Source organism: Sturnus vulgaris, chromosome 29 (genome assembly GCF_052056855.1).
Source record: "Sturnus vulgaris isolate bStuVul1 chromosome 29, bStuVul1.hap1, whole genome shotgun sequence".
In the NCBI taxonomy this organism is placed as follows: domain Eukaryota; kingdom Metazoa; phylum Chordata; class Aves; order Passeriformes; family Sturnidae; genus Sturnus; species Sturnus vulgaris.
In genome coordinates, this window is record NC_142271.1 from 6,517,218 (window position 1) to 6,543,052 (window position 25,835).

The 25,835-nt window shown below is 52.0% G+C and overlaps 1 protein-coding gene across 3 annotated transcripts; it reads right to left on the reverse strand.

Moving 5' to 3' along the window:
* Positions 1–696: 696 nt before the first annotated feature.
* SLC16A1 (solute carrier family 16 member 1) lies at positions 697–16,284 on the reverse strand. Of its 3 annotated transcripts, XM_088180183.1 has the most exons (6): positions 16,154–16,198; positions 13,493–13,557; positions 7,464–7,721; positions 3,944–4,087; positions 2,640–3,503; positions 697–2,220 (listed from the first exon to the last, which is right to left on the reverse strand). In XM_088180183.1, exons 3-6 carry the CDS (start codon positions 7,678–7,680, stop codon positions 1,943–1,945), a joined length of 1,503 nt encoding a protein of 500 aa, XP_088036309.1. In that variant the 5' UTR covers positions 7,681–7,721; positions 13,493–13,557; positions 16,154–16,198; the 3' UTR covers positions 697–1,942. The 3 variants fall into 3 exon arrangements, with proteins under 3 accessions (XP_088036309.1, XP_014748751.1, XP_088036310.1); XM_014893265.2 differs by lacking the exon at positions 13,493–13,557 and having other exon boundaries at positions 16,154–16,284; XM_088180184.1 differs by lacking the exons at positions 13,493–13,557; positions 16,154–16,198 and adding an exon at positions 8,937–9,058.
* Between the last annotated feature and the right edge of the window lie 9,551 nt (positions 16,285–25,835).

Genomic DNA, 25,835 nt, shown 5'->3' on the forward strand with positions numbered 1-25,835 from the left:
TGTGATGTGAGCCCATCTCTGTGGCCCACCAGACACCCCAGCTATGAAAATACAATTACCTGGCTTTACAGTATCAGAGCTCAGTAACTGTACAACATCCCCTTGTACAAAATACTCCCCGGCTTTATAATCTACAGTATTAAAAAACCCCAACAATTCAGGCTGATTTATGAGGTATTTAGACCAAAAAAAAAGGCAGAAGAGGCCTTGCAGAAAAGGGAGAGCAAGGAGAGCAGTTGCAATGCAGGCCCTGAAGCTGCCACAGATCCAGGGACTCTAGAACAACGCCCTCAAGACCACCTTCATTTAACATCTCATTTAGTTTCAGCCCCATACAGGTGTGGTTCCACTCAGCTCAGAAGGAAACAGCAAGAGCATCTGCACATCATTCAGGCTTTTAACTGCATGTCCCTTCCTCTCACAATCAAGGGAGTTCTCAAGGGTTTTTACAGGTTTCTAAAACCAGAGGGCATGAGGGCACTATGCTGTAGCCATCCCAACTGCTAACCAAAGCAGCTTCCAGCTGAAAAGGAGCATCTCACCTTCTCAGTATGTGTCCATCTTCCACAGGGTGCTGGAACAGCAGCCAGGCCCTGTCACAGCCCTACTCACCCTCTCCCCAAAACTGACCCTACATCTATGTGATGTGGCACATAGAAATTGCACTTCTAAGAAAGAAATTCAACATTTGATGTGTATATTGTAAAAAAACAAGTTTATTTGAAAAAACTCAGCCTCTTAACATGAATTCTGATCAACATTTACTAGAACTTGAGAGCCATTAACCTGCTCCACATACGTTGAGATATTTTCCAACACTAAAAAATAAAAAATAAATACGTACAAATTCTTTCCTCCCCCTTACGTGTCCTAGATGTGAGAGGTTCAGCATCCATCGCCTTAAGATCTCAGTTGAACAGAAGCAAGTAAAAGAGGTTTCTCTAACAGATAAAAGAGCAAAAGCAGAAAGTCTCAGGGATGTACCATCTCCACCCACCTCATCACTCTGCCCAAGGTAAGGCACCCAAAAACACTTGGCTGGATGGGATGCTCTGGTGGAAACCCACCCCAAGGGCAGGATGGGGCAGCACAGCCAACGAAGTGTCAATGCCAGCACCACAACCTGAGCCCATTTCACATCCCCCAGCACTGGGCTGAGAAGAGGCACTATTGAGGCAGAGTGGGGAGGCAGGGGGACCCCAACACTCCCCAAGGAAGGCTTGGGCAAGCAGGGCTGCCACAGCCCTGGAGTGGGTGATGCTGCCCAACAAGAACTGAAGCCATCGTCCTTCAACCTGAATATCCCATGAGAGAACAGCTACAAAACCAGGGATTTTTAAAGAACTACAGTAGCTAAAGTGTTTTCAAAACATACCTAAAAGACCACCTAGAGAGCCAGGAGGCACTAGGCACAGGGTTTGAGGAGCACCTCGCCCCATGCCTGCATGTCCCCTGCAGAGGGCCTGCAGTAAGAAGCGTGTGAAGCAGTATTCATCCAGGGCTGGCCCTGAAGCCCATCATGCTTCAACAAATCCAGTATCCTGCTTTTTATGGCTTTTTAACAACAGAACTCCCCAAAACACACACATATCCCCCCACCCCCAAAACCCAAGCAGAATACAGAGCTAAAGCACAGTTTAGAGTTAAGGCTCATTCAGATTCAGCTAGATATGGAGACTGTAAGGCACATATTAGTACATTCATGTTACTGTTAAAAAGCCAGACTATAAAAGCCCCCCTGCCCCTGGACACACGAGGATACTGCATGTGTAGTCCTGTTACCTTTGTTTAACACAGATGGAAAGACAATTCAGAGCCTGTTTAAAAATGAACACCCGGTTTAAACACTTCTTACGGCCACCCAGCGCCAGCAGAGCTCTGCCCCAGCCGCCACGCCAGGGCAGCAGCGCTTCCCCGACACTCCGGGATTGAGACCGGTCCCTCACATGCGGCTCTCCTCCTCTTTGACACCATCCTCCACGTTCTTCTGAGGTGAGGGGGCCACATCATTGTTTGCCTCTTTCTGCTTCTCAGCTTCATCAACATTGGTCTCTTCCTCCTTCCCTTCATTCTTCGCTTTCTCCTCCGCCTTCTGCTCCTTTGCCACCAGGCGATAGTTGATGCCCATCCCAATGAAGAGGTAGATCCCAGCGATGATCAGGACAACCCCGCAGGCCCAGTATGTGTACTTGTAGTCACCATACATATCATTGAGCTTCCCTAAGAGATAATAGAAGGGACAGTTTAGCAAGATGCCCCCAGAGCAGCTCCAGGTCATGGAGATGCTCCCAAAAGCAGCCCAAGCCCATCACCCTCACATTCAGGCAAGGACCTGTCCCACATTGCTTTATTCCCTGCTCCCCCCACCCTGTGCCAGGGGTTCAGATCCCACTTCCTTGGCCATTTTTCAGATGCTGGGGTGGTCTCCTGACCATTGCCCCAGTGCCAAGGGCTGCCCATGGCTCAAGGGAACCCACCATCACTCAGCAAGTCCAGGCAGGACAGCCAGAGTCAAAGAATCATAGAATCATTAAGGTTGGGAAAGACCTTTAAGATCATCAAGTTCAATCACCAACCCAGCATCACCTCATTAAAACCATGTCCTCTCAAGTGAGTTCTCTGGGCATAGCACATCCTACCTAGCATAGGGGGTCCCAGAAGTACAGGGCAGCACTCCACGATGGTCACCAGGCCAACAGCACTGGAGAACCGCTGAGCTCCCACGAGGTCCATCAGGGTCTCAAACAGGATCGAGCTCAGCCAGCCAAAGGCAAAACCAAAGAAGCCAGCATAAATGCAGAAGCCAGCATAGCTGGTGGACATGGGGACCAAGAGGTGGCAAACCCCATTGTAAATAATAGAGATGGCAAAGAAATACTGGATGCGGGGTCTGATCCACTTGGTGTTTGCCACCAATCCCATGGAAGGTCTGGCCACCATGTCCACAAAGGCCAGTATGGAGAGCAGGAAGGCTGCAGAGTCACTAGCAATCTTCTTGCTCTTTGCGTAATTGCTGAGGAAGACCAAGGGAGCGAACAACCCAAAGAACATGATTACATTGCCTGACAGATAGAGCAGGAAGCCCCTGTGTGTGAATAGAGACAGGTCCAAGAATTTGTTGATTGTCTGGAATAATGAGGTCTTCTCTTTCTTGGCCTTTCCATCAATGAGGTCTGTGCTGGTGTCACCATCATCCTTTTTCCGTGCCTTCCCAGCCTCCTGCTGCACTTCCTTACTGGCCTCTTTCTTCAGCTGATCCGGCTTGGGACCTATGGGCCGCATCAGGGACCCAGCCACGCAGCAGTTGAGCAGGAGGCCACCCAGGATGAGGAAGCTGCCACGCCAGCCAAATATGCCAAAGAAGAGCTGGTTGACAGGTGCCAGAGTAGAGAGGAAGACGGGGCTGCCCGCCATCGCCAGCCCATTGGCCAGTGGACGCTTCTTAAAGAAGTACTTGCCGATCATGGTTAAGGCAGGGTTCAGGTTGAAGGCAAGTCCAAGGCCTGCAGGAGAAAGATAAGGGGCTGAGAAGGGCTGGTGGGACAAGCAGGGTTTTTTGCTTCTGGGGAGTTCACAGCTCCATTTACATCTTAGAATCATGGAATCATTTAGGTTGGAAAAGCCCTCTAAGAGCATGGAGTCCAACCATTGCCCCCAGTGCTGCCAGGTCCACCATTAACCCATGTACCCACGTGTGACATCTACATGCTTTCTGAACACTTCAGGGATAGTGACTCTACCAGTGCCCCAGACAGTCCACTCCAACACCTGACTCACCCACTTCCCAGCTGCAGGAGCAGGAGTCAGCCCCTGCTGCCAGCTAAAGATGAGGCACCCAGGTGGTGACAAGAATCAGAATTTATGCAAATTCAGACATCAACTAATAATTACTAGGTTGAAGTTGCTCTTTTCACTGCCCCACTAGGGCAGAGCTACCACTTACCCCCAATGACCCCAACACAGAAGTAGAGCTCCTCCACCGTGTTGCAGAAGGAGGCTGCAATCAGCCCACAGCCGGAGAGGCAGCCGCCTGCGATCATGATGGGCCGGCTGCCATACTTGTTCACCAGGATGCTGCTGATGGGACCTGGGCAAACAAAGGAAATGCATCCAGAGAGAAGTGATCTTGGCATGAGAGATTAAACACACACATGCAAGCACACTGCAGCTTTACTGCCAGAGGATTCCAGCTTTCATACAGTGTTGCTTCTCCCAGTGAAGGAATTGGGATAAGTGGAAAGGGCAGGAGGTTCAGAGGCAGGTGGAGATAAGAGAATCACAAAATGGCTTGGGCTGGAAGGGACCTTAAAGATGATTTTGTTCCAACTTCCTGCCATGGGCAGGAACACTTTCTGCTAGAACAGGTTGCTGCAAGCCCCATCTAACCCAGTCTTGAACATTTCCAGGGATGAGGCAGACACAGCTTCTCTAGCCTTCTCTGTGCCAGGGCCTCATCACACCTCAGGGAAGAATTTCTTCCTAAATATCTAATCTAAACCAACCATAAGAGAGAAAGAATTGTTGAAGCACAGAAATCTTTGACTTCTCTGAGCAAGCTGCCTTCTGTGGGCTCAAATAGGAGCTGCCTGGCCACCAGCTGCCTTCAGAGACAGGCTGAAGCCACCTGCCCCATGCTGTGCTGTGGGCCCCACCCTACTTGTGACCACCCACCCACCATAGGCTGGAATCTCAGCCACAAAGCAATTGCTCATCTCCCGCCAGAGGTTTCTAATCAAGACCAGACAAAGCTGTGAGAAAACACCTTCTCTGGGTGCAGGTGAAGTTCCCCAGGGCAGAAGCAGCACTGCCTCAGGAAAAGGGGTGCTTCTGTTTTCACAGCTACTCCTAAGGCAGGCAGGGTCCAATTGCCCTTTTAAGTGGTTCACTATCAGGAGCTTTAATCCAAAGCAAACAGTGATTAGACACTGCCAAGCATGCTCTACAGACACTAAAATGTATTTAAATACGCTGAATGAACAGCCATTGAATATTAACAGACCTTGCTTTGCCATTAACAGACAGGGAGGTTGTCAACATGTTATTCATGGGTCCTCGGATGGTACTTGACCTTTTTGCCCAGTTTAAACAAAGCCTGGAGCAGGTTACAGAAGCCTCGGTGCTGCAGAGGTTGCCCCTGTCCCACAGCATTCTGCTCTCTGCTACCAGAGGCTCCAATGCAATGCCACCAGGAATGGGCCATGGCCCTGGTCCTGTGAGAGGCAGCAGCAGCACCTAGGAGCTGCCAGATCACAAGTCCCAAGGAGCACTCAGCACTTTGCAAAACCTGGACCTTGAACTCAGCAAATGTGATGCCCCTGAACAGAGTCTAAAGGCAGCCACAGTCTTTCCTCCGGGAAGTCCACCTGGAAACAGCATGCTCCAAAGGGCAATCAGCAGGAAGCCACCCAGCTGGGCAGTGCCAGGTACTCTAGGGGCAATTCCCCCACACTCCCCCTTTCTTTTTTTTTTTAAAAAAAGAAAGTAATTCACATCCACTCCTATTTTCTAGATTCACAGGAAGCCTTTTTGAGTAAACATACTCAATCTAACTTGATTGCTCAAGCTGCCAAAAATGTGTAAGTAATGGAATCCAACCCCAACATGAGCTGACAAGGGGCATTTGACACCACAACATCCATGCATCCTGATGGTGACTGCACAGGGCAGCTGTAGGAAAATGTGCTGCTTCCTCACACCTAACCCTGCCCAGGACAGGAGCTGCCTCAGCTCTGTGAGATTCCATCAGCCCAGAACATTCCTCCAGAGGATGAAATACTTTTTCAGCCTCCAAGCAAGCAGATGTCCTAGGAGATAGGCAAAATGGGATGCACACTGGGACTGCTCTGGTGCAATTCAGACTCTGTAAAGGGTTGGATTTCAGGCAGGAATGAGTGGGGCAGCAGCAATTCCTATGGTTCAGCAGTTGGGGGATGAATCATAAAAAAATCCTGAGACAGAAGTGATCATCAAGGATCAAGTCCAACTCCTGGCTCTACACAGGACAACCCCAACAATCCCACCTTCTGCCTGAGAGCATTGTCCAAAATGCTCCTTGAGCTCTGGCAGCCTTGGGGCTGTGACCTCTGCTCTGAGAAGCCTGTTCAGTACCTGACCACCTTCTGGGAGAAAAAAAATGCACCCAGGTAGATCTGGGGTACTTTCAGCATCCCTGCCACCAGTATATGGGCAAGCAGTTCAAGACCAGCAGCTGCTGGAATTTAGTGACAACAGTTCAGTGGAAGCAGGAAAGACAGTATCAACATGGAGGGAGTGGGACATGGGGACAACCACAACTCCTGTAACTGGAGGAGGGAGCTCTTACCCCTGCTGCCAGGCAGCTCCAGACAGTGCCCCCAGAAGAACCAGCTCTGAGCTATTGGGAGAGGAGGCATGGCCCAGATTGGGTCTCATTAAGGCAGTTACATGGTTTACAAGCTTGTTACAACATTGGAGCAGGGAAATCTGCTGGTCGCTTCGCTAGCTGAGCTAGGACAAAGCAGAGCCTGTTCCCCGCAAAGGAAAAGCCTCGTGCTCAGCCGGGAGCTGACGTCAGCTCCTTTGGATGCACAAATCCAACAAGGCTGCAGGCAACTTGCCAGCTGGGGACTGGCAGCAGGGACAAGCTCCCATTTGCCTCTGAAGTGGCCACAACAGCAGGCTCACAGTGTTTCTTTCAGCAACACTGTGTTTGCAGGCACATACAAGACCCCAGGGTCTGGAGACCAGGAACACTTCGCACACTTCTCACCCATTAAAAACATGCATAAAGTACTCACCTTGGGAATTAAAAGCCTTCAAAAGGCAGCTTCTAAAGGACAGGGGAGGGAGGGAGGGCAGCTGTTTTAGTTTAGGTGGATTTGCCTTATTCTGCTCATGTCTGTACCTCCAGTGCACACTGCCATCCTCAAACAGCACAAGCTGCCTGCAGCACTACTTGGCACCAGCAAGCAGTAACATGTGGCACGAGGCTGACAAGAAACTGGGGACAGATCCCTAGATAAACCCACTATTCCCTGAATTGAAAAAAAACCCCAAAATTTAAAAATCAATGTCTTATCTGAAAGAAAGTGCCGCTGAGAGCAGGGCTCCCACAAGTGGCACAGCTGCTCCCTGGCCTTCAAGAGGGTGCTGGGAGCAGACACAGCACCTGCAGCCCTCTGTAACAAGGGCAAGGGCAGAATTACACAAGTTGTAATTCCCCGGAAAGATTTTTCAGCTTTGCAGAGGAGGACAGATTAACCCAGTTTTTGCATTCTGGGTATTAAATTGAACTTTTTGAGCAACTCCTTTAAGAAAACTCATTAAGGGAGGTTTTGTTCTCATATAAGGAGAGAATTTCAAGTTTTAGCAAAATTTTGGTCGATGTCACTACAGCCAGGTGGGAATCACCAGCCCCCAAAGCAGGAGAGCAGCATCTTGTGCTGATGCAGGAGCATATGTACCACTGCCTCCAGCCCACTTACCTCCTGCATACATAACAGCCAGCATGATGGAGGAGATCCAGGAGACTTTGCTGCTGGACGCATTGAAGATGACCTCAATCTCTTTGAAGAACACTGTGATAGATTTGGGGAAGGCATAGGAGAAGCCAATGGAGATGAAGGCTCCGATGACCACAGCCCAACCCCATCCTCCTTCAGGAGGAGTGTATCCTACAGGGCCTCCGATGGCCGGTGGCATCTTGAATCAAGTTGGTGATGACTCGCTTGGAGATCAAAGATCTGCAAAGGACAAAGTGTTGTCTCAGCTGAAAGCAGAATCCCTGTTCCTGGCATACAACTGCATGGCTGAAGCTTTATTTGCAAGGCTGGCACTGCACCAGTGCCCCCACCACCATGAGGAAAGTTGATCCGTGAGGTGAGAGCACATCAGGATCACCAGCCCAGTAGGCCACCCCAAAGCACACGCTCAGATTGCAGCTGGCCTTTAAGAGCCCCAGTCAGCACACATTTGTAAGCGACAAATTTAAGATGCGACACCCTGAACTAAGCTGGAAAGGGCAGGCAGTGTCTCTGACAGCAGCCAGGGCCCATCTACATAGGCAGAGCTCCCACAGCATCTTCAGGAGCGTAACCCCAGCACTGCAAAATCCCAGGAAGCCCCAGGCCACCTAGAGCAGGAGCTGCATACCACATTTATCAAATAAAAACAAACTGAGGGGCAGTAAGTCCCCATGCATGAACCAAACAGGACACCCCTATTTCTGCTGAAGAAGGGCAGCTGGGTGTCACAGCATATCCACCGTCCCTAAAGGTCAGGGGCTGTGGCTAAACTTAGCCTGAGCAGTGACTAAGGAAGGCTCCCATATGCCACCAGGGAAGGGGGAGGTGGATCCACACAGAGTAGTCCCAGCAGAGCCTGGTTCTCCTGTGATTCGGTACATCCTGACCCAACTGCATCCAAACCCTCCTCCTTGATCAAAACGGCTGAGAGATTTCACAAAGCACTCAAGTATAAAAACAATTCACCTAAAGAGCTCAAAACCAGAAGTGACTAGAAAACAAAATAAACAGGAAAATGTCATTCAAAGTTGCTGCAGTATGGAATCCTGCCAGAGAGGCTGACTGGGAGTGATCCAGAGGGCGTAGGGTCAGGATGCTCATGCATGGGCCCATGCTGCAGCAGAACTATATCACACTCCAGAGCTGCTGTTATTCCAAATGAAGGCTGGTCCAGGCAGCAGAGAGCAGCACAAGGCATCGCAGCAAGGAACCTTAACAAGGGCATCTGCTCACAAACAAAGGTCACAACATACAAAGCAACAGCAATCACTACCAGCTCCAGAAATCCTGTGCACTCCCAGGGATTTCAGAAGGCATTTTCTGATGGGCTGCGGCCCTCCCCAGCCTCACAGCCAGAGACACCCCCACCTCACCCACCCATATTAAGCGGGACCACACAAGGCTCAGGTTTGCACTCGAGGAAAAGCCACTTACGAGCAGGAGAGCCTTTTCCAGAGCTCCTGAGGCCATACCAGGCAGAGTGACAACTTCAAAGCAGTGTTGTGCTGGCTCAGAGAGGTACAGCCTCCTATTTATAGCCTGTATCCGCCCCAGCTCACAGCGATTACCATCTCATCCGTGGCTGCTCACATGCCAGCATCTACCTGGCACATCCCTATGGCACACGCTACAGGACTACGGGCTCCTGCCTTTTCACTCACTCTGTGTCACCTGGTGCACATCCAAGGCCGGGATCCCAGTGTCCTGGTCGAAGCACAGCTGGTGATCCAGAGTCATGGGGAGATCCTGCTCCTTCCTACCTGGCACTGGAGGTACTGGCAGCAGTTATCTGATACAGCACCAGGTTTGCCAGAGCCACCTGACACCTGGCCGTGGTGATGCCTACCAGGTGATGCCTCAGACCCACACGGGCCAAGAGGAAGGCACAGGAGGTCGGTCTCTGTAAGCTAAGACTGGTTTAGTGTGACCCAGACAATGGTTTTTCCCTGGCAGGGTATTTTCCTGCATCCTGGCCAGTGCAACACATGACCATCACGAGCAGCTCCAAGCCACCCACTAGTCCAACAAAGGAATCATTGACAAGACGCTGCCCCTGGCACGTCCACAGCTGAACTATGCCCAGGAGCCAGAGCCTCTTTCTTCTGATTTCCCCTCTGGGACTCACCAACACAAGCCCCCATCTATGGCAGACCCCTGGGCCAACACACATCTGTGGACACCCACCTAGGACCAGCAGCCATTGAGGGAACTGCCAGGCTCCACAGAGATTCCCAATGTAGTCCAGTCTCTTGGAACACAGAGCAGCACACCCACCCACCATGAGCACTGGGAATTGCTGAACATGCCCTCCCCACACAAGCTGCACATTGGAGTTTCCACCACCTCTTGCTTTGAGTCACACTGAGCTTTCACAGCCTTCAGTGAACCCTAAAGCATCATGCAACCACAATGATTTATCCAATACATTTTTGAAAGCTGAAACTACCAGGTGTTGGCTATAAAAGCTCCCAGCAAGGAATATAATCTACTTATGAGCACTAATTAAAACTACAGGCAATAAAAGCCATCCAAAGCAAAGGCTGAGGGGGTTCTGATGAGGTGTTGGGGATTTTTTCCTCTTGTTTCTGAGACTATACACTGGTTTAATTCTTCCAAGAGAAGGAGCTCCCAAGGAGCTCAACTGCTTCAAAATGACTGTGGCTTGGTTCATTTATTTTTTCTTCCCCTACAAGCAGCAATCCTCCTCCTGTGGGTGCTGAGGTGGCATCTCTCTGTAAAATTAAAGGCTCCTGGCAGGTTAGACATGACCTCTCTTGCATTGCTGAGGCACAGTGAAAAAATTTGGGCTGAACAAGGTTTTAAGACCAAAGATTCCCAAAGTCTGACACTAGAGAGTTTATACGAGGAGTTCTGCATGCCACAACACTTTTCCCTGACTCACTGAAAATCCTTATTAAGAAAGACCAGTTTTAGAAAGCTCATCCTTCAATCACATTAGGTTTCTTGACTATTTACTCCTTACCCCAACACACAGGTAGTTTCAAACGAGCAAGGAAAAAAAATAAAGTGCATGTTAAGGTAGCCAGCCTAACTGGAAAGACTGTCTCCCTTTTGCAAAAAGGGAAATTAAAAAAAAAAACAAAACAACCAGAACACATAGTTATGACATTGTCAGCTCTGTGAAATTCTTCAGTTTTGGAAGAGCTGCAACATGTGATTAGAAATGAAATTCACAGCTGCCAGGCAACCAGCTACAGTTTGCCCTATTAGGAAATAAAATAACCATATTTGCAGTAATTAAGACTGATGAGACCAAGTAATGACTGTGAGTATCACAACTGCTCCCTATAAAAGTCCTGACTAATCTGCAGGAATGGGTAGCCTACAGCCACCCTCCTCTGCACAGCAATAGTGAGAGCAGGAATTGAGGCAATGATGACAGTATCACCTCAAAACAAATCCCCCAGGAGACTGAAGCCTTGCCATCTCCCAGGTCCCACCCACAAGCAGTTATGTTTTCTCCAAAGGGGCGCAGAACAGTATGATTTCAAGTCTTTTAGTTACATAATGCAGTAAATTGCTGCGCTTTTGAAAGCTCAGATTGGCAGGACTCCAGCACAGAAAGACAGAGGCTCACATTTATAAAGCGCTGCAAATGCCCCTAAGTATTTCTGGGGGAAAGCCTTTATTGAAGTGGCTCACACTGCTCCTTTTTGGGGTCAGAGGAAGAGGGACATTCCTTCACCCAAGCAGAGGCCCTGCCCAGGCACAACACACCTCTGCCTCTACTCACATATCCCGCCAGCTCAAGGCTTCCCTATGCAGGGCATACACTCAGCTGCATCTGCTGCCCTATGAGCTCACAAAGCCTTTCCCCTGGAGCAGGACAGGCAGGGAGCCTCAGCTCTTGCTCCCATGGAGCATGGCAGGCAGAGAGCCCCGTATCTTTCTCCCACAACTCATCATCAACTTAGTGCCCACACAGGCTTGTGCTGCTGCCAGCAGAGGTTCACTGGCATCTTAGCAGGTGAAATCCACAGTAGTTCATCCCAGCCCTGCTGTCTTTGCTTCCTGCTTGCTGCTCCTCCTGTGCTCCCCCAGCTTCTAAGATGGACACAGGATTGTTCAGAGCAGGATCTCTACAGCAAAAAGATGTCCAGGGAGGTCCCAGCTATCCAACGGCCATTTGGGCACCTTGTACCTTTGTCAGCTGGACCCAGCCTTTGGCCTGGGAATGTCAACACTGGAACACCTAGGCCAGGCAGGACGGGCACAAAGCTGTCCCTTGCTATCACCACAGATCACACTCCCCAAGGGAGCTCTTCCCTCAAGCCCCCAGTAGAAAGGGGATGCTGTTACCAGGAGCCCGTTCCCATCACCCCAACCCAAAGAATTAGCCAAAGGATAAGCCACATCTACCCCTCCCAGCTCACCACAAGAGGCTCTTCCAGTGCTCAGCACAGGGCCATAAACATCCATGGGACATTTACCCAACCTGGGGAGCTGGCTGGCTCCAATCCCTGAAACTAAATTGAGATCTCTTGCTGGGGAAATGAGGGGGCTGGCAATCACCAGCTGTTCACAGCCAATAACACTCTATAGCTTCAAATTCGGCTTTTTTCTGGCCTGAAGTAAGATGAAATAGAGATTGTTGGGAGTCAAGACACCACTTTCACCAGTTTTAAGCTGGTTTAGAGCATTATGCACAGAACTGTAATTCCAGAGGGCACCCACAGCCCGGGTTTAACCTGGCCGCACATGGCCTACGTGACTCCCCAGCGCTTCCAAGGGCTCTGCACCACGACAATAGTCAATTGAGGCCCTGCTCAGCCTCAGCCTTTGCTGCCAGGGTGAGCCAAGGTCAGCAGCACAGGCAGGGCTCACTCAAGGCCAGCAGCCCGCACAGGCAAGCTCAAGGTTTTGGCCAGAAGCAGCCCAGCCCACTCAGTGCCTCTTCCCATCAGGGATGGCCAACACACTCCCAGACATGCCCCGGTCTGCCGGCCCGGTTTGCCAGCACCAGCGTGCAGACAGACTGACGCCATGGGGCACAGCACTGCCAGCACGAGCCTCAGCCCGCAAAGGCACAGATCATCCTGCTCACCCCAGCAGGCACGACCGCGGACTTTCCCTGACATGAACAATTGGTCTCTCTGGTAGACACAGACCCCCAAAACACTCCCAACATGGCATAGGGCATGAAAGGCTGCAAGCTGCCCTGCAAAGTGAGATGTTGGGCTAGTTTGTTGGCAGCTTTGGGGGAAGCCAAACAACCAGAGACATGAGCAGCTATTTCTGTCCACCAGATAAGCTCCCATCTGGGGCTGCTGTGCCTGGTTGCTAACATCAGCAATGCTCAGTAAGGACCATGCATCTTACTGGCGTGAGAAAACATCAAGTCAAGCTTAAGCAAGTCCAAGGGAGAAAGCCTGGCTTATTTCTACACCAGAGCCTTGCTGTGGTCATGGCTCTTCTAGAGCCCTCAAACCCAAAACCCTGTAGCCAGAGGGGTTTGCAGACCAGTTACAAGAATGTTATGTGAAGGAAGCAGCTCTTGCATGCCTGGGCTCACATCAGCTCCAGCCCCTCTATAACTGTCCCCCAAATCCCTAGTGAAAGGGATTCTCACAGCACCAGCTGCTAGCCAAGCCCCTGCCCCAGGAGGAGACAGGGAGTGCTCAAGCCTCTGTACAGGGTTTCCCAGTCACACTCTGAGCACAAGCCATGCTCTGCCAGGACACAGAGTTGATCCTCCCCGCATCAGCAGTGCTCAGGAACGCTCCCAGGACACCCTGTGCCCGCCCGGAAATCCTCAGAATGAGAAAAATGTAGAATGGAATAGCATCGGCATTCTTTCATTGGAGACCCGCAATGCCAGCCAGAGACAGCTCCGGGTGTCTTGGCAAAGCAGGGGGCTGCAAAATCACAAAAAGTCACAGCGGTCACCATCAAACAGAACTGGCTGTCCCTTCCCTAAGAGCAGGACTCTGACTTTTGATCCCAACCACTGCCACATTATTGTTACCTACCTTCGAGCCCTCAAACCACAGATGAGTAAGCACCAGGATGGAGGTGGGACATGCACACCAAGGACCTAAAAGCACAAGGATAGAGGTGGGAGAGGAGGTCACACCAAGGACCCAGGAGTACACAGATGGAAGTGGGACAGTCACAGCGAGGACCCAGGCTGCACTGGGATGAAGGCAGGAGAGGAGGTCAAACCAAGGGCCCAGTAGCACTCCGGTGATTGTGGTTTCAGTAATTAACTACAGCCCCACGTAGATTTTCCTTGGCTACAGAGCAACTACTCTGCAGCAGCTCTAAGGACACAGTGAGTCATACCGATACCACTGGTAAGAGGCTACCACTTTAAAAGTCTGTTATAGACTGATTCCAGAGAAGGAAATGGGAAAAGCCATTAAAGTGCAACAGTAGATTTACACTACAGGGCTTAATGAGATGCACCTCCCAAGCCTACGTGCGGCTTTTCAAATCCTCATAAAGGAGATATAAAGTGACAGCATGAAAGTCACTGGGTGTTTTCCACCTTAGCTGCCAGATAAATCCAACAGGCCAACTGTGCCAAATACGAGGCAAGAGAAAGCACATGCGACCATCCACGCCTTTTCCAGGCAACACCTTCGGGAAGGGAACAATGTTTCACACCTTCCCGAGGGGCTAGGACAGCCACAGGCACTCCCACCACTTTGGGGCAGGAAGATTTGCCATAAACTAGCAGAACTTGTTTGTAATTAGGAAATCCATCATCCCAGCAGTTCATTTAAGACCAAGAAAATTCCTCCCCAATAAAGGCACTATCAGGAGCTTGGGGAATTTCTTTACACCCAGCACACCGCAGCTGTTCCCTGCCCTGGCCCATTTCTCAGCACTGCTCTCTTCCTTCCCGACATAGCCAAGGAAACTTCAGTGCAGAGAAACGTAGGAGAATCCAACAGTACTAAATTACCTCACTCAGCATGAAAATGGGATGCCTGTGCACCACAAAAAGACTTAAGGCTCACAGAAAGGCACAAAATCAGAATCACTATAGCTGCTTCCTTGTGATGCAACTAAGAAGACCCACCTTCTTCCTCAGAAGAAATTTAAAGCTTTAGAATATGAGTAACCATTGTGAAAAAGGTCCACCATTAAAGGCCAAGGTAAGAGCACTCAAGTCATTTACTGTTTCAGGACACAAATCCCACCTCTCCTGCCACAGATACAATCCACAATTTCCTTCTGATCCCCCTGTTCGAACTCATTCCTTTGCCTGAGTCAACTTTCAAACCCTCTGGCATTGTTCATTTTCATGATACATTTGTGCATCCTTCAGCTGCAGAACCCTCGCCCGACCTGCAACACTCACTCCAGCAGCATGTCTGGAGCCCAGTCCCACTGAGCTCCCCAAGCATCTCACCCTGGGGCCAGCAAACATCTGCCAGAGGCCACCAGGCTTCAACCAGAGTAGGCCCCAGGACCAGAGCTGGTAGGTGCCGGCTCTAGGAGCGTTCTGACAGCCCCTTGCTGCCCAGCGAGTGTAAGCTAGCACCGGCCACCAGTGAACTTCAGCAGCCCCAGCTTTCTGCGGCTGGTCACCGCAACGCCTCGCCGGCTGAATGATTCGCACACCAGAGGGTGGATGCACGCCTCAAACATGTGTGGGGCCATCAAGACCTTACTACCATCTCCTCTCCGAGCAAGGCAGAAACAAGCACTAAAGGCGCCTTTCCTGGAGCCAGAGCACGCAGTCCATCCTGGCATCGCAGCCAGCAGGGGATCACGGTGCTGAAGGACTTGCGTGAATCACGCACCTGAGCGGCCTCGAATGCCCGAGGTTCAACTCTGAGCACCTGCCAAGAGGAATCACCTGAAGGCCGGTATGAGCGGCATGACGATGTAGTGCTCACCCAGGTGCTGAAGGCTGCAGGAGTGCTCCCCATGGGGACGGGGAGTACCCCCGTGCATTCCTATACCCACTCCCGGGACTTGGCTCCCACGCAGCTCCCTGCCTTTATCAAGAGCCAAACACACACAGTGATCACCTCTTCCCTGCGCCCCAGCGTTTATCAAGCACCCGCAAATGGCGCGGAGATCCCCCCCAGGCCCCACAAACACTCCGGGGAAGTGGCCTGAGGGGCTGGGCAGGAGGAACGAGGAACTCCCCGGGACAGGGAACCCCCACCTCGGGGCAACGGGGCTACCCGGGCCCCCCGAGGCCACCACCATTCATCCTCACCGTTCGCCGGGAGAAGGAGGCCGGGGAAACGCCGACCCCAGAGCGCTACTGCTGGTGAGAGAGGGACGAGGGCGGTCGGGGCAAGGTACCGTGGGATCCTCACCACGCGGCCATACCAGAGCGGGAACAAAACATGGCTCCCCCCTCAGTTCGGGGGCGGGAGAGGCCGAAGCGGCGGTTCCAACACAGCCAGAAACGCCGGTGTAGAACCAACCGGCCACCGAACGGACCAGCTGCGCGACCGGCCACGGGGACGGCCCCCCAACCCAAGAACGGCCCAGGACCGTCACCGGCTCCAGGACCGCTCAAGCCGGGCCGGGAGAGGCGACTCCGGGTAGCGCGGAGCCGCCAGAGTACTTGGGGCTCCCAGAGCCGGGGGCCTGGCCCCGAGCCCACCCCACCACGTTCCCTCACCCGCCCGTCCCGTCGCGCCACGTGGGCCGCCCGCACCTACCTGCGGGTGCCGCCGCCGCCGAGTGCGGCCGCCCCCGCCCCCGCCGCTATAAGGGCGGAGGGGCGCGGGGCGGAGCGTGCCCGGCCGAGCTCCGCCCCGCACGCGCCACGCGCCGGGCCCCTCGACCCCTGCCCGCCCCCACGAGCCCCGCGGCTGGCGGGCTGGGCCGGGCCGTGCGCCTCAGCACGTACCGCCCCGACCCTGCGGGCCCCGGCGGCGGCGGGACGGGGCTGGGGGCCGGCTGTGCTGGGAGGCCGCGCCGGATGACACTGCCCGGCGCAGCGGCAGCGCGGGACTTCCCTGAACTTGTCCCACGGAGTGACTCGGCGCAGGAATTCCACTCGCTGGGCAGGAACAGGGGGTCCCCTTGCCCCTCACTGCCGGGACCTCATCCCTCCCGGGGGTCCTGGACACGCTCCCGAGAGTCATGGCCCCACTCGTGAGATTCCTGGCCCTGCTCCCGGGGGGCCCTGACCCCGCTCCCTGGAGCCCTGGTCCCATTCCTGGCATACCTGGCCCTGCCCCAGGTGGTCTGGACCCCTTCAGGTGCAGAACGCTGCACAGTGTCTGTATTAAAACCTGTCAGCACTTAAAAATCCATTAAAATCCATTGCCTGACGATTGTGCTTTTGTGTTCACCGTAACATTTCTTCGTGTCCCCAGCCCTCACTGGCAGCTGTGCTCCCATGAAGGTAAGGACACTGCCAGGGGGGACATTTGTGGTGGATCACAGTTATTTCAGCTGGGCTTGTGCCCAGGGTTGTGAAGGAGCTGGATGCCCTCACCATTTCACTCACAGTTTGGTTCTGCAAGGTGAAACAGTCCCGAGCTCTGTGTGCCGAACGCCTCGGTGTGTGGGAGAGGCCCTTGCTGGTAGCATGTTCCCATCCCAAGCAGAGCTCCTTATCTCTAGATGCAAACCAGCCTGTGGCAGCCGTGCATCCCATGTTCTTCACTCCCTACATGTCACAAGTCCTGCGCAAAGGGACTGTTACCTGGGAGTGTTTTTCTCTGGCTGCTGTCTCCCAAAGCGTAATGATGCTACTTGACTTCTGGGTCGCATGTCTAATGCTGTATTTTTTTTTACAGCCAAAGGAAGAGTAGTTAGTTCAACTGTGAGTCAAGGAAGGAAAAGAAGGGAATAAACAGTGGCACTCCACAGATGGAGACAGAGCAGCTGTGAGGAGGTGGAATGCTTCCATATCAAAGGAACCACTGCTTCTCCATCAGAGCAAGTATGGTAATGGGTATACTCTGAGCGTGTTGAGGCATTGAATGGACCAGGTGCACTCAATAAAAGGCCAGGGACTACAACCAACTCTTTCACCCACTTCTGAGGTGAGACACCATAACCCAAAGAGTGAGTGGGTGGGAGGACCTCTTGATCCATCTGTTCCTGTGTGACTGAGCAGGGAGAGGCCTGCATTCTGTTTTGCTTAGACAACAAGATAAATAACAATTGAAAGGGGCAATTTTGGATCAAACTCGAAGTGACACTTGGCTCTGCTGTTAAGATCCTACCTAGGCTAAAGTGCTCTGCTCCACTGAGGACGAACAAGTGGAAGTGCTGTGGAGAATCCTAGGTGGGACATGGTCTTCCAGTTTCCTTTGAGAAGACCTAGTGCTGCTGGGATGAATGAAGCCAGAGAGCATGTCCTTCATCTGATACTGATGTGCAATGCCTCAGTGTGTGGGTTTTAGAGTAATGTGCAAAAAAAGAGGCTGGGGATGGCAGAGCTCAAGTGAGCAGAGAGCTGCCAGAGCAGTGATGGGCTGGAAGGGCAGGTGAGAAGCTGCAGAACATCTCTGCTGTTCCCGTTCCTGCTGCTCCTCCATCTTACTGAAAATGGGAAGGAGTCCTCCCTGCACTGTGCTGCTGCATTTTTGTCTTCTTTAAAAGACGGATTTAATATTAATCCTATGAGGAATTTTTTTCTTGTGAGGAAAACAGGGTATTGTTTCAGGATATTGGGCAACAAAGCTGTCCTTGAAAAGCAACACTAAGCAGCCTCACAGTCTTGCTTCTAACTGCATTTGTGGTGGACACTAATCAAGGTCAGCATCCGGGACAGCCGAACCATTTCATTTCCAGAATGTGAGAGAGGCCTCAGCAGAGCAGTACAAGCTCAGGTTTTCTGTGTTCCACTGTAAACACTAAGGGCCTCTAGTAATCTCAAAACAATCATTAGTTCTGATTTCTCTTGGAACTAATGTCTCTAGCAGATGTAGAAGTCTAGTCCTCATCTGTCATGAATACACATGTCCTGCTTGATAAGAGAAGTAACAACATGAGTCCAAATCCAGGAACTATTGGAATCTCTTGGGAAGATCTGTTCTATTGAGATATCCATCCTAGTTTCCTGACTAGGCTTTGGAAAAGGGTTTTCTGAACTTTTGGATTGACATTTGACTTCAACTAAGCTTCCATGCTCTGAGTTTACCCCATGACAATGGAAGTAGAGTAGAAGGCATCAGATCACTGTCCTCACAGAATGTGCAAGTTTTCCTCCATGGATGATATAGGTATGACATTGTTCAGGGGTATATTGGTGTAACAGCATCTGTCATTGTTTAGAAAATAATCTGCCTTAGAAAGAAAGGGCCTGCTAAGATGTTCAAAATGGCCATTAATACCATGGAAGACCTCTGTGGTTGTGTTCATTTTTATGCTCTTGTAGGTCAACCCTTTTTAGCTGTCTGGGCTCCCATTGCTGCTCTGTTGCTGCCTGTGTCAGGCTCACACACGCGTCCCCCAGTGATGCACTTAACAAGGTTGTGTGTCCCCAGAGATCCCCCTTGGATCTTGACACTTGTGGCCATTTGCCAGCATGAAGAGCCCCATACTTGTTACTTAGTGGAAGTGGAGATAATTCCTTATCAAAATTGGCTGTTGGGGCACCGTGTGACAAGTGAGTGGTGAGACAGACAGTGATTTGGGTCATGAGATGATGTGAGGCCAGCAGAAAGGATAATCTCCTGTAGTCTTTCTCAGGAGCCCTGACCAAAAGAGACTGCCACCTCCCTGTGAGATCCAGGGGAAAAGGAGTGAGGAGGATGGTATGGGGTGGTGGCAGTCAGAGGCAAGTGGCAGCAAGTCAGCTGGTCCTGCTGTTCCAAATGGGAAGAGGGTAACGGTGCCCTATAGAGAGCTTTGCCTGCTATATTTGCTTTGACCTGGCTTTGCTGCATCCTGCCTAAGAAAGAGAAAGCTGTGGTGGCTCCAGTTGCATCCTGGCAGCTGCCACTCCTGCTCTTTGCTGCCAGAAGAAGCATCCTCTCCCTGGAGAGCTTGCCTAGAAATAAGGGATCCTTGACCACATGGAGACCACATGGCAAAAGCTGAGATGTCACCACTGCTGTAGTCCTCCCTTGTCCCTTGCACTGTACCTCTTCCTCATGCTTTGGGGTAAGAGCTCCCTGGTTCTGTTCAATGGGCCCCTCACGCTGCAGCCTGCACAAGCACATCACCTTTTGCCAAGGAACTTACCAGGCACAAGAAATAGTATCTCTGTTCCTCCTGCCCCTCCATTCCTGGGCCAGAGGAAAGTGAGGCTGTTTGATGTCCTTTTTCCAATACTAATTCAATGTTCTGTGAGGACTCACTCATGAGGGTCTCTGCTCTCTCTTCAAGGAGTCTGTGGGGTGCTCTCCTTCCCATATGATTGCTATCCCACATGTTCCCAGTGCAGTGACTTGTTCTTTCCACATTCTCCTTCCTTGTTTCCCAAGTGCTGGCTGCCCGACAAGCATGTCTTGGCAGCACCAGTCCTCACTCAAGCAGGTAACTCATCCTTTAGGGTCTATAGCCAGTGCTGCCAGTGCATCCATGCAGGCAGGGGAAGGGACTGGTGTTTCCTCTGGCACAAGGGACTTGGTGGGTGAATATCACCCCAGGGAATGACAGCCCACTGGAATGGAGCATCACCATGGAGGAGACACAGAGGTAATGCTGCTGGATGAACACCCAACTGCATCCCAGCCACACTGTTGTTGTCTTCAAGCTGGGGTCACCCAAACCAGTCTGACCAGCACAAGATCCTGTTCTGCTGCATACACCAGACTCTGGGCTCATCTTTATCCAAAAGCTTTCTGGCAGTGCTGGGGACCCCTGAGGCAAGAGGCGAGGGTACTGGGTCAGGCCACGGCGGTGGGTGTACTTCTTGCTGTGTCCAGCTCTCCCGTGGGATCTCCACTGTCCCAGAACATGCTGTTTTAATGACTCTATTCCTGTTCTTGGGGTGGGGAGGAAAAGGTGGGGGCTCGGCAAATAATTTAACTATATCCTGCACCAAATAACTTCATATGTCAATAACACTAGCTCACCTACATTTCATTCTCCATTGTATCCCTGCCCAGAGAGGCTGCTTCCTCCTGGTTTCAGTGTACTCTGCATGATCCCAGGCTGTCAAGAGGTTGGTGGCATTCCTAGCCATGTCTCTTGATCTCCAAACAGGCTTCAGCACCTCTCCCTCTCCGCACAACACATCTTTAGGATCAGTTTCCACTGCTGATGGGTTTGTTAACTAGGCTGCTTCTGAGACGATGCTACCTTCAGTGAGCTCGGGGTAGTATCACCATGGGGATGAACTGGAGCTCTGGGCTGTGCTCCAGTTCTGTTTCTCCTTTTCAGCATCTATAGTAGCTGTTTTCTTGGCATATTGCACAAAGCCAGGATTCTCTGTGTAGTACTTGACATTTTTGGTCCTGCATCATCTCAGGGGAGCTTGTCCGCCAGTAATGAAAAGAGAGAGAAAGGTGGTACCTGCACCACACTGCCAGCAATGCCCCAGGCTGTGCAGCTGCCTATCTCTTCAAATGCCCAGCGTCCAGCCCGTCAGGCTGCATGGAGGTGAGCAGAGGAGACAGGAGAGCCAACACTGGCAATTTCTTTGTGGCTGAGTGTGTCGCTGTTTTCATCTTCCCCTTGCTGGCAGGGTCCAGTGGCAGGATGGCCACAGTGTGCCCCCATCCCACACTGTGAGCACACAACCTATTGTGTGCATATGTAAATACATATTTATGCTGCCTTTTTCCAAAATCCCTCTTGTTCTGTTCCCAAAGAACCTGGACTGACAATGTCAGGAAAACTTTTGTCCCCCTGGCTTTGTTTGACCATGCTTGTTTGGAGGAAAGATCCCAGAGACGAGCTCACTGCTGCTCCGACAAGGGGCAGGCCCTGACACAGGCTTGCTGCTGACAGGGAGTGGGCCCCAGCTCTGAGCAGGGAGAACACCCTGCAGGCTCTGCTCCCTCCTAGGGCCCAGCCCAGCATCATTTCTCACCCTGGGCAACAGAGAGCAAGAAGCAGTGCCTACGGCTGGCTTGCTTGGGGACAGCTCTTTCTGAAGTGGGTCAGGTGCCCTCCCTGCACAAACACAGGCCTAAGTCCACCAAAGTACACTGACACTGGAGGCAGCCCTTGCCCCAGAACAGGTTTTGGGGACATTGCCTTTTGCTACCACGGAGATGGGATTTCATGCCCTGCCAGTAGTGAAGCTGAGGTCAAGATTCAGGTGGCTTGTCCTTGGGAAGCTGCTGCTTCACTGCCACATCCACCACTTGTCAGCACCTTCCTCCCGTCCCATCCCATCCCACTAGGATGGTCTCCACACTCTGCCCACTCACCCTACTTGTTCTGCCCATTCTGCAGTCGTCAGAGAATCAGAGAAACATTCCGGTTGGAAGGGACTTTACAGATAATTTCATTCCCACACCTCCCCACAACAGGCAGAGATGCCACACACTAGATCAGGTCCCACTCTTCTCTCTGAAATAGTGTTGTGCACAGTAGTAAGCAGAAAGAATGTTGTTTTGGGGAAGAAAATATATTTACAGAGCCCAAGTCCTGCCTTCCAAGTCAGCGTTACTGGAGATAATGTTTGGACACTGTGAAGTGTCTATCAAAACTAGCTCTCACTGGCAAATTCAGTCCTGCCTTCTCCACGTGCTGCTTTGTGTTGGGTTTACACACACTCTGGTGACTGAGCTCTACAGGCAGGAGGAGTTACATAAAGCAATTTAATGAGTCTTTTGTGCAAGCCATAACTTCTTCTGGAAGAAGGTGCCTCACGAACTGACTTTTGACCCATCGTGGTGGCACAACCACCCATGGCTCAACAGCTACATAGGCACAGGGTGGGTACACCGTGCTGGCTCCAAAAACCCTCAGCAGAAGATAGTTGCAGCAACCCCAGTTACAAATCCCTGATATTCCATAATCAGAGAAGAGGGTTAAATGCGCCTAATAAGCTCATTCTAAATTGCCATTACCTCTCTAATAATAGTCGATAAGCCAGTCTTTACAGGACAACAAACATTTCTGTTATTCCCCAAGCCCAGCTTGGGGATAAATAAAGCCAGCTCTTGTTTTAAAGCAGGAGGTCATGCTTCATCTTAGGATAAAGGCACTGCTACCCTTTCCCTGGTTTACAGGCTTAAAGGAACAAAATTGAGTGATACAAAATGTCAAAGAAAATTAGAGGAGCAGCTAAAGACAAGTCAGACAGACTGGCACTGAGTTCCCTCCACATGTGTGTTTAGCAGATAATTTATCATCCCAGCTCAAAGTAAACCTGCTGGAAAGCTGCAGTGGGAGAGTTAGTTGATCTGCAGTGTTTCAGATTTCCATGTTTCAGTTAGGCGCAAACAAAAAAACATCAAAAAGTTTGTTTTTGATTGAGCCTGTTGCTGCCGGGTACAAATACTTACCTTCTGGGTGGAAGTTCATTAGGGCACAAGCATCAAACATGATTAATCACACAATGACCAGTGCCATGGCTTGAGTGGTGGCAGCTCTCAATGCTGCCCTGTGATTTTCACTTCCCTGTCCTGAGCTGGAGAGATGAGGGAGGAGGAGGATGACAGAATTTCCTTACACCCCTCTGTCTTTGGGGATTCAGGCACCAGCCCGGGTGGGCCAAGGTCTCAGACCCCTGCACTGTCCACCCTCCTTCCCGAGCAGCACCGTGAGTTCCCATTTGACTCCAAATGTCCCAGTGCAGAGACACAGGGACTCCTTCAGCTCCATCTTGTTGGGCCTGTGGCAGGAAGCTGTGGTCAAGGCTGTTTGCCTGTCCCAGCTCATCTGCTATTCTTACACACCTCGCGGGGGTGAGCTGTGTTTTCACTGTCTCAGAGACGGGATTTGCCTCTGTTATGCTTTGGAAAAGCAGCCAACTGTGGTGCAGGGAGCGGGAGGGGAGGCACGCGGTCTGGGCTCGCAGCAGATATTTGTTGTACGGCTACTGGCAGCTGCAGACACTGCTTCCAGGTATCCTGCAGCATCCCAGCCCCCTTTGCCTTGTGGGATGCCCTGACCATGCTCCCCTAGGATGCCTGGGGCTCAAGTCTCCCAAGATGGAGAATTTCCCTCTATGTGTCTGAGTTCTGTGAGAACCAGCCCCGCACCTCTGCTGCATTCCAAGCTGTGTGGCTGCCTCTTGCCTCTGCCCCAGGAGCCCATGCTGGGGGCAAGAACCTGAGCCCCAGTACCACCAGGGCAGGAATGGCCACTCTGCCACCTCGCAGTGTTCTCCAGGGGCTCAGCTCTCTGCCACAAAGCCACAGCACTCTGTCCCAGCTTCTTGTGTGTCTTGGAAAATCTCAGGTCCCAGCTGTCACCAGCCACCCTTGACTAAATGACCCCTCCTCTGCTGTCTGGTCTCAGATCAAGCCTCAGCAAACATACATCCCGGGCAGGTCCTCATGTGTCACCAGCCATGGCCTCAATAGTGCTGCACATGCACACGGCTGTGTAATGCCATAACAAGATTACACTGTGACATGATGGTTGTGAAATAATCCACAGTATCATTCAGTAAATCCCAGGATCCAATTACGTTTCCACATGACACCCCTTCCTGGGCATAGGGAGGCCAAGGGGCTGCAGCCCAGGGCCCTGCCCTTCCAACAGCCTCCTGCTTGGCTCCTCAAATCCCCTGCACCTCTCTGCCTTGTTGTCATTTAAGATTATCAAGGTTTGTGTTTCTCTGCAGGAATCCCGACCCTCTGCCAGGCTCCGCTGCATTTTCACAGCCACCTGTTTGCTCCCCAGCACCGCACTGACCCCCCTGCCCAGCCAGCCCTGGCTCCCTCACCACCCCAGCAGCACCCGTCCCAGCTGAGCTGCTGCTCAGGCAGTGATACCAGCCTGCCCAGGGTGCGGCGAAGGGCTAGTCTGGCTGGCCACGGGTCCACAGCATGCGGGAGTGTTGAGCACAACTCTGGGTGTTGAACCCAGAGAGCTCTGGCGTGCACCCTGCCTCCCACAGCAACGGTGTTGTTTGCAAACATTTTTTTTTTTTCCAGGTCGTTTTCCTTGTCCTGGCAGAGCTGCTCCCAGGAGCCAGAAGATCCCTTTCTGTGAGAATAAAGCCCGGGGCACAGGTACAGCCGCGCTCGGCGGCCCGGCAGTGGTGCCAGGGCACGCACGGTGCCCCGCGGCCAGCTCAGCGCGCTCCACTGCGGGCGCCGCAGTCGCTCCTGGCCCTGGCAGGTGTTCAGACACCAGCGCTGTTGCCAAGTCAGACAGGGAGTGTGGCCAGCTGCAAATTTCAGCTTCGTTTTTGGAGCCTTTGAATCACTGGCCAGCAGCCAGGGTTGTTATTTGTTAGTCTAAGTATTTTTTTCCCAAGTGAATTTCAAGCCGGCGAGAGGAGCCAGGCAGAGGAACTTGGCAGAGGGGCCTTCAGTATCCTCAGTGCGGGGGCAGTGGGAGTGAGGGCAGGATACTGTGGAATGGTCTGCCAGGCCCCAGGCAGCAGGACAGCAGGCTGCATCAGTGCTGGCAGAACCTTCACACCACTAAATCTTTAGTTTCACTTCCCTCGTGGGGGAACTCAGACAAAACTCCCACTTACAGGGCAGAATCCTGTTTAGGACAGGGACCAGCCTGTTTGGAACAGAGTTTGCACCTCAGTACATCTCTAGTGCTGCATGGGTCTCGGTGAGCTTTCAGAAGCTGTGACCCCAGACATGGATCCCTGCGGTGAGCAGGGGATTACTATCACCCAGTTCTGTCTGAAGAAAACCAGAATCCCACCTGAGCCAGAGTTGAGGCCATGCTGAGGCTGGGGTTCTGTCCCATCTGGATACCAGAGCCCAGGAACCCTAACTCTGGCCCTGCTCTCTACTGCTATGCTGTCCACCCACCCTCTGAACTGCAGCTTTGTGCTTGGCCAGCTCGTACTTGCTGAGCCCAGGGTGCAGGCAGCTCCCTGGGAAAGGCACCTGGCTCCCACCCCCATCCATGTGAAGGTTTGGGCAGAACTCACAGAGGGCTCATCCTTACAGGAGTGGCCCTGGGTGCCAGGGAGAGCCATTGCAGCACCTGTGAGCTGCCCCAGTGGCAGCAGCCCTGGCTTCTAAGGCTGTGTGAGAAGAGACAGGAAACAAAACAAAATAGGGGCAATTTGCAGGGGAAGAAATCGCTTTTCTACCTTGGAAACCTGAGCCACAGTTCCACTGGCTTCCAAAGAGAGGAAACAAAGACTTTGGGAGGGCAGGGCTGGCAGGTCCTTGAAAGAGCAGAGAGCCATGGGGCAGGGAGCTGTGGGACAGGGAGCCATGGGGCCAGGGATGAGACTGCAGCCCAAGGGAAGTGCCAGCAGAAAGAAACCTGCCGAGATCTGGTGGGGTGGTACACAGGAAATTGGAGCATGTCCTGTCCTTCCCCCCACACTTC

Excerpts from the sequence above, each read along its gene's own strand:
- SLC16A1 (XM_014893265.2), bottom strand. The coding sequence starts at position 7,680 with ATGCCACCGGCCATCGGAGGCCCTGTAGGATACACTCCTCCTGAAGGA. Across the intron at positions 3,504-3,943 it reads CTGTGTTGGGGTCATTGGGG|GCCTTGGACTTGCCTTCAAC; the intron begins GTAAGTGGTAGC and ends TTTCTCCTGCAG. Across the intron at positions 2,221-2,639 it reads TCTGGGACCCCCTATGCTAG|GGAAGCTCAATGATATGTAT; the intron begins GTAGGATGTGCT and ends ATTATCTCTTAG.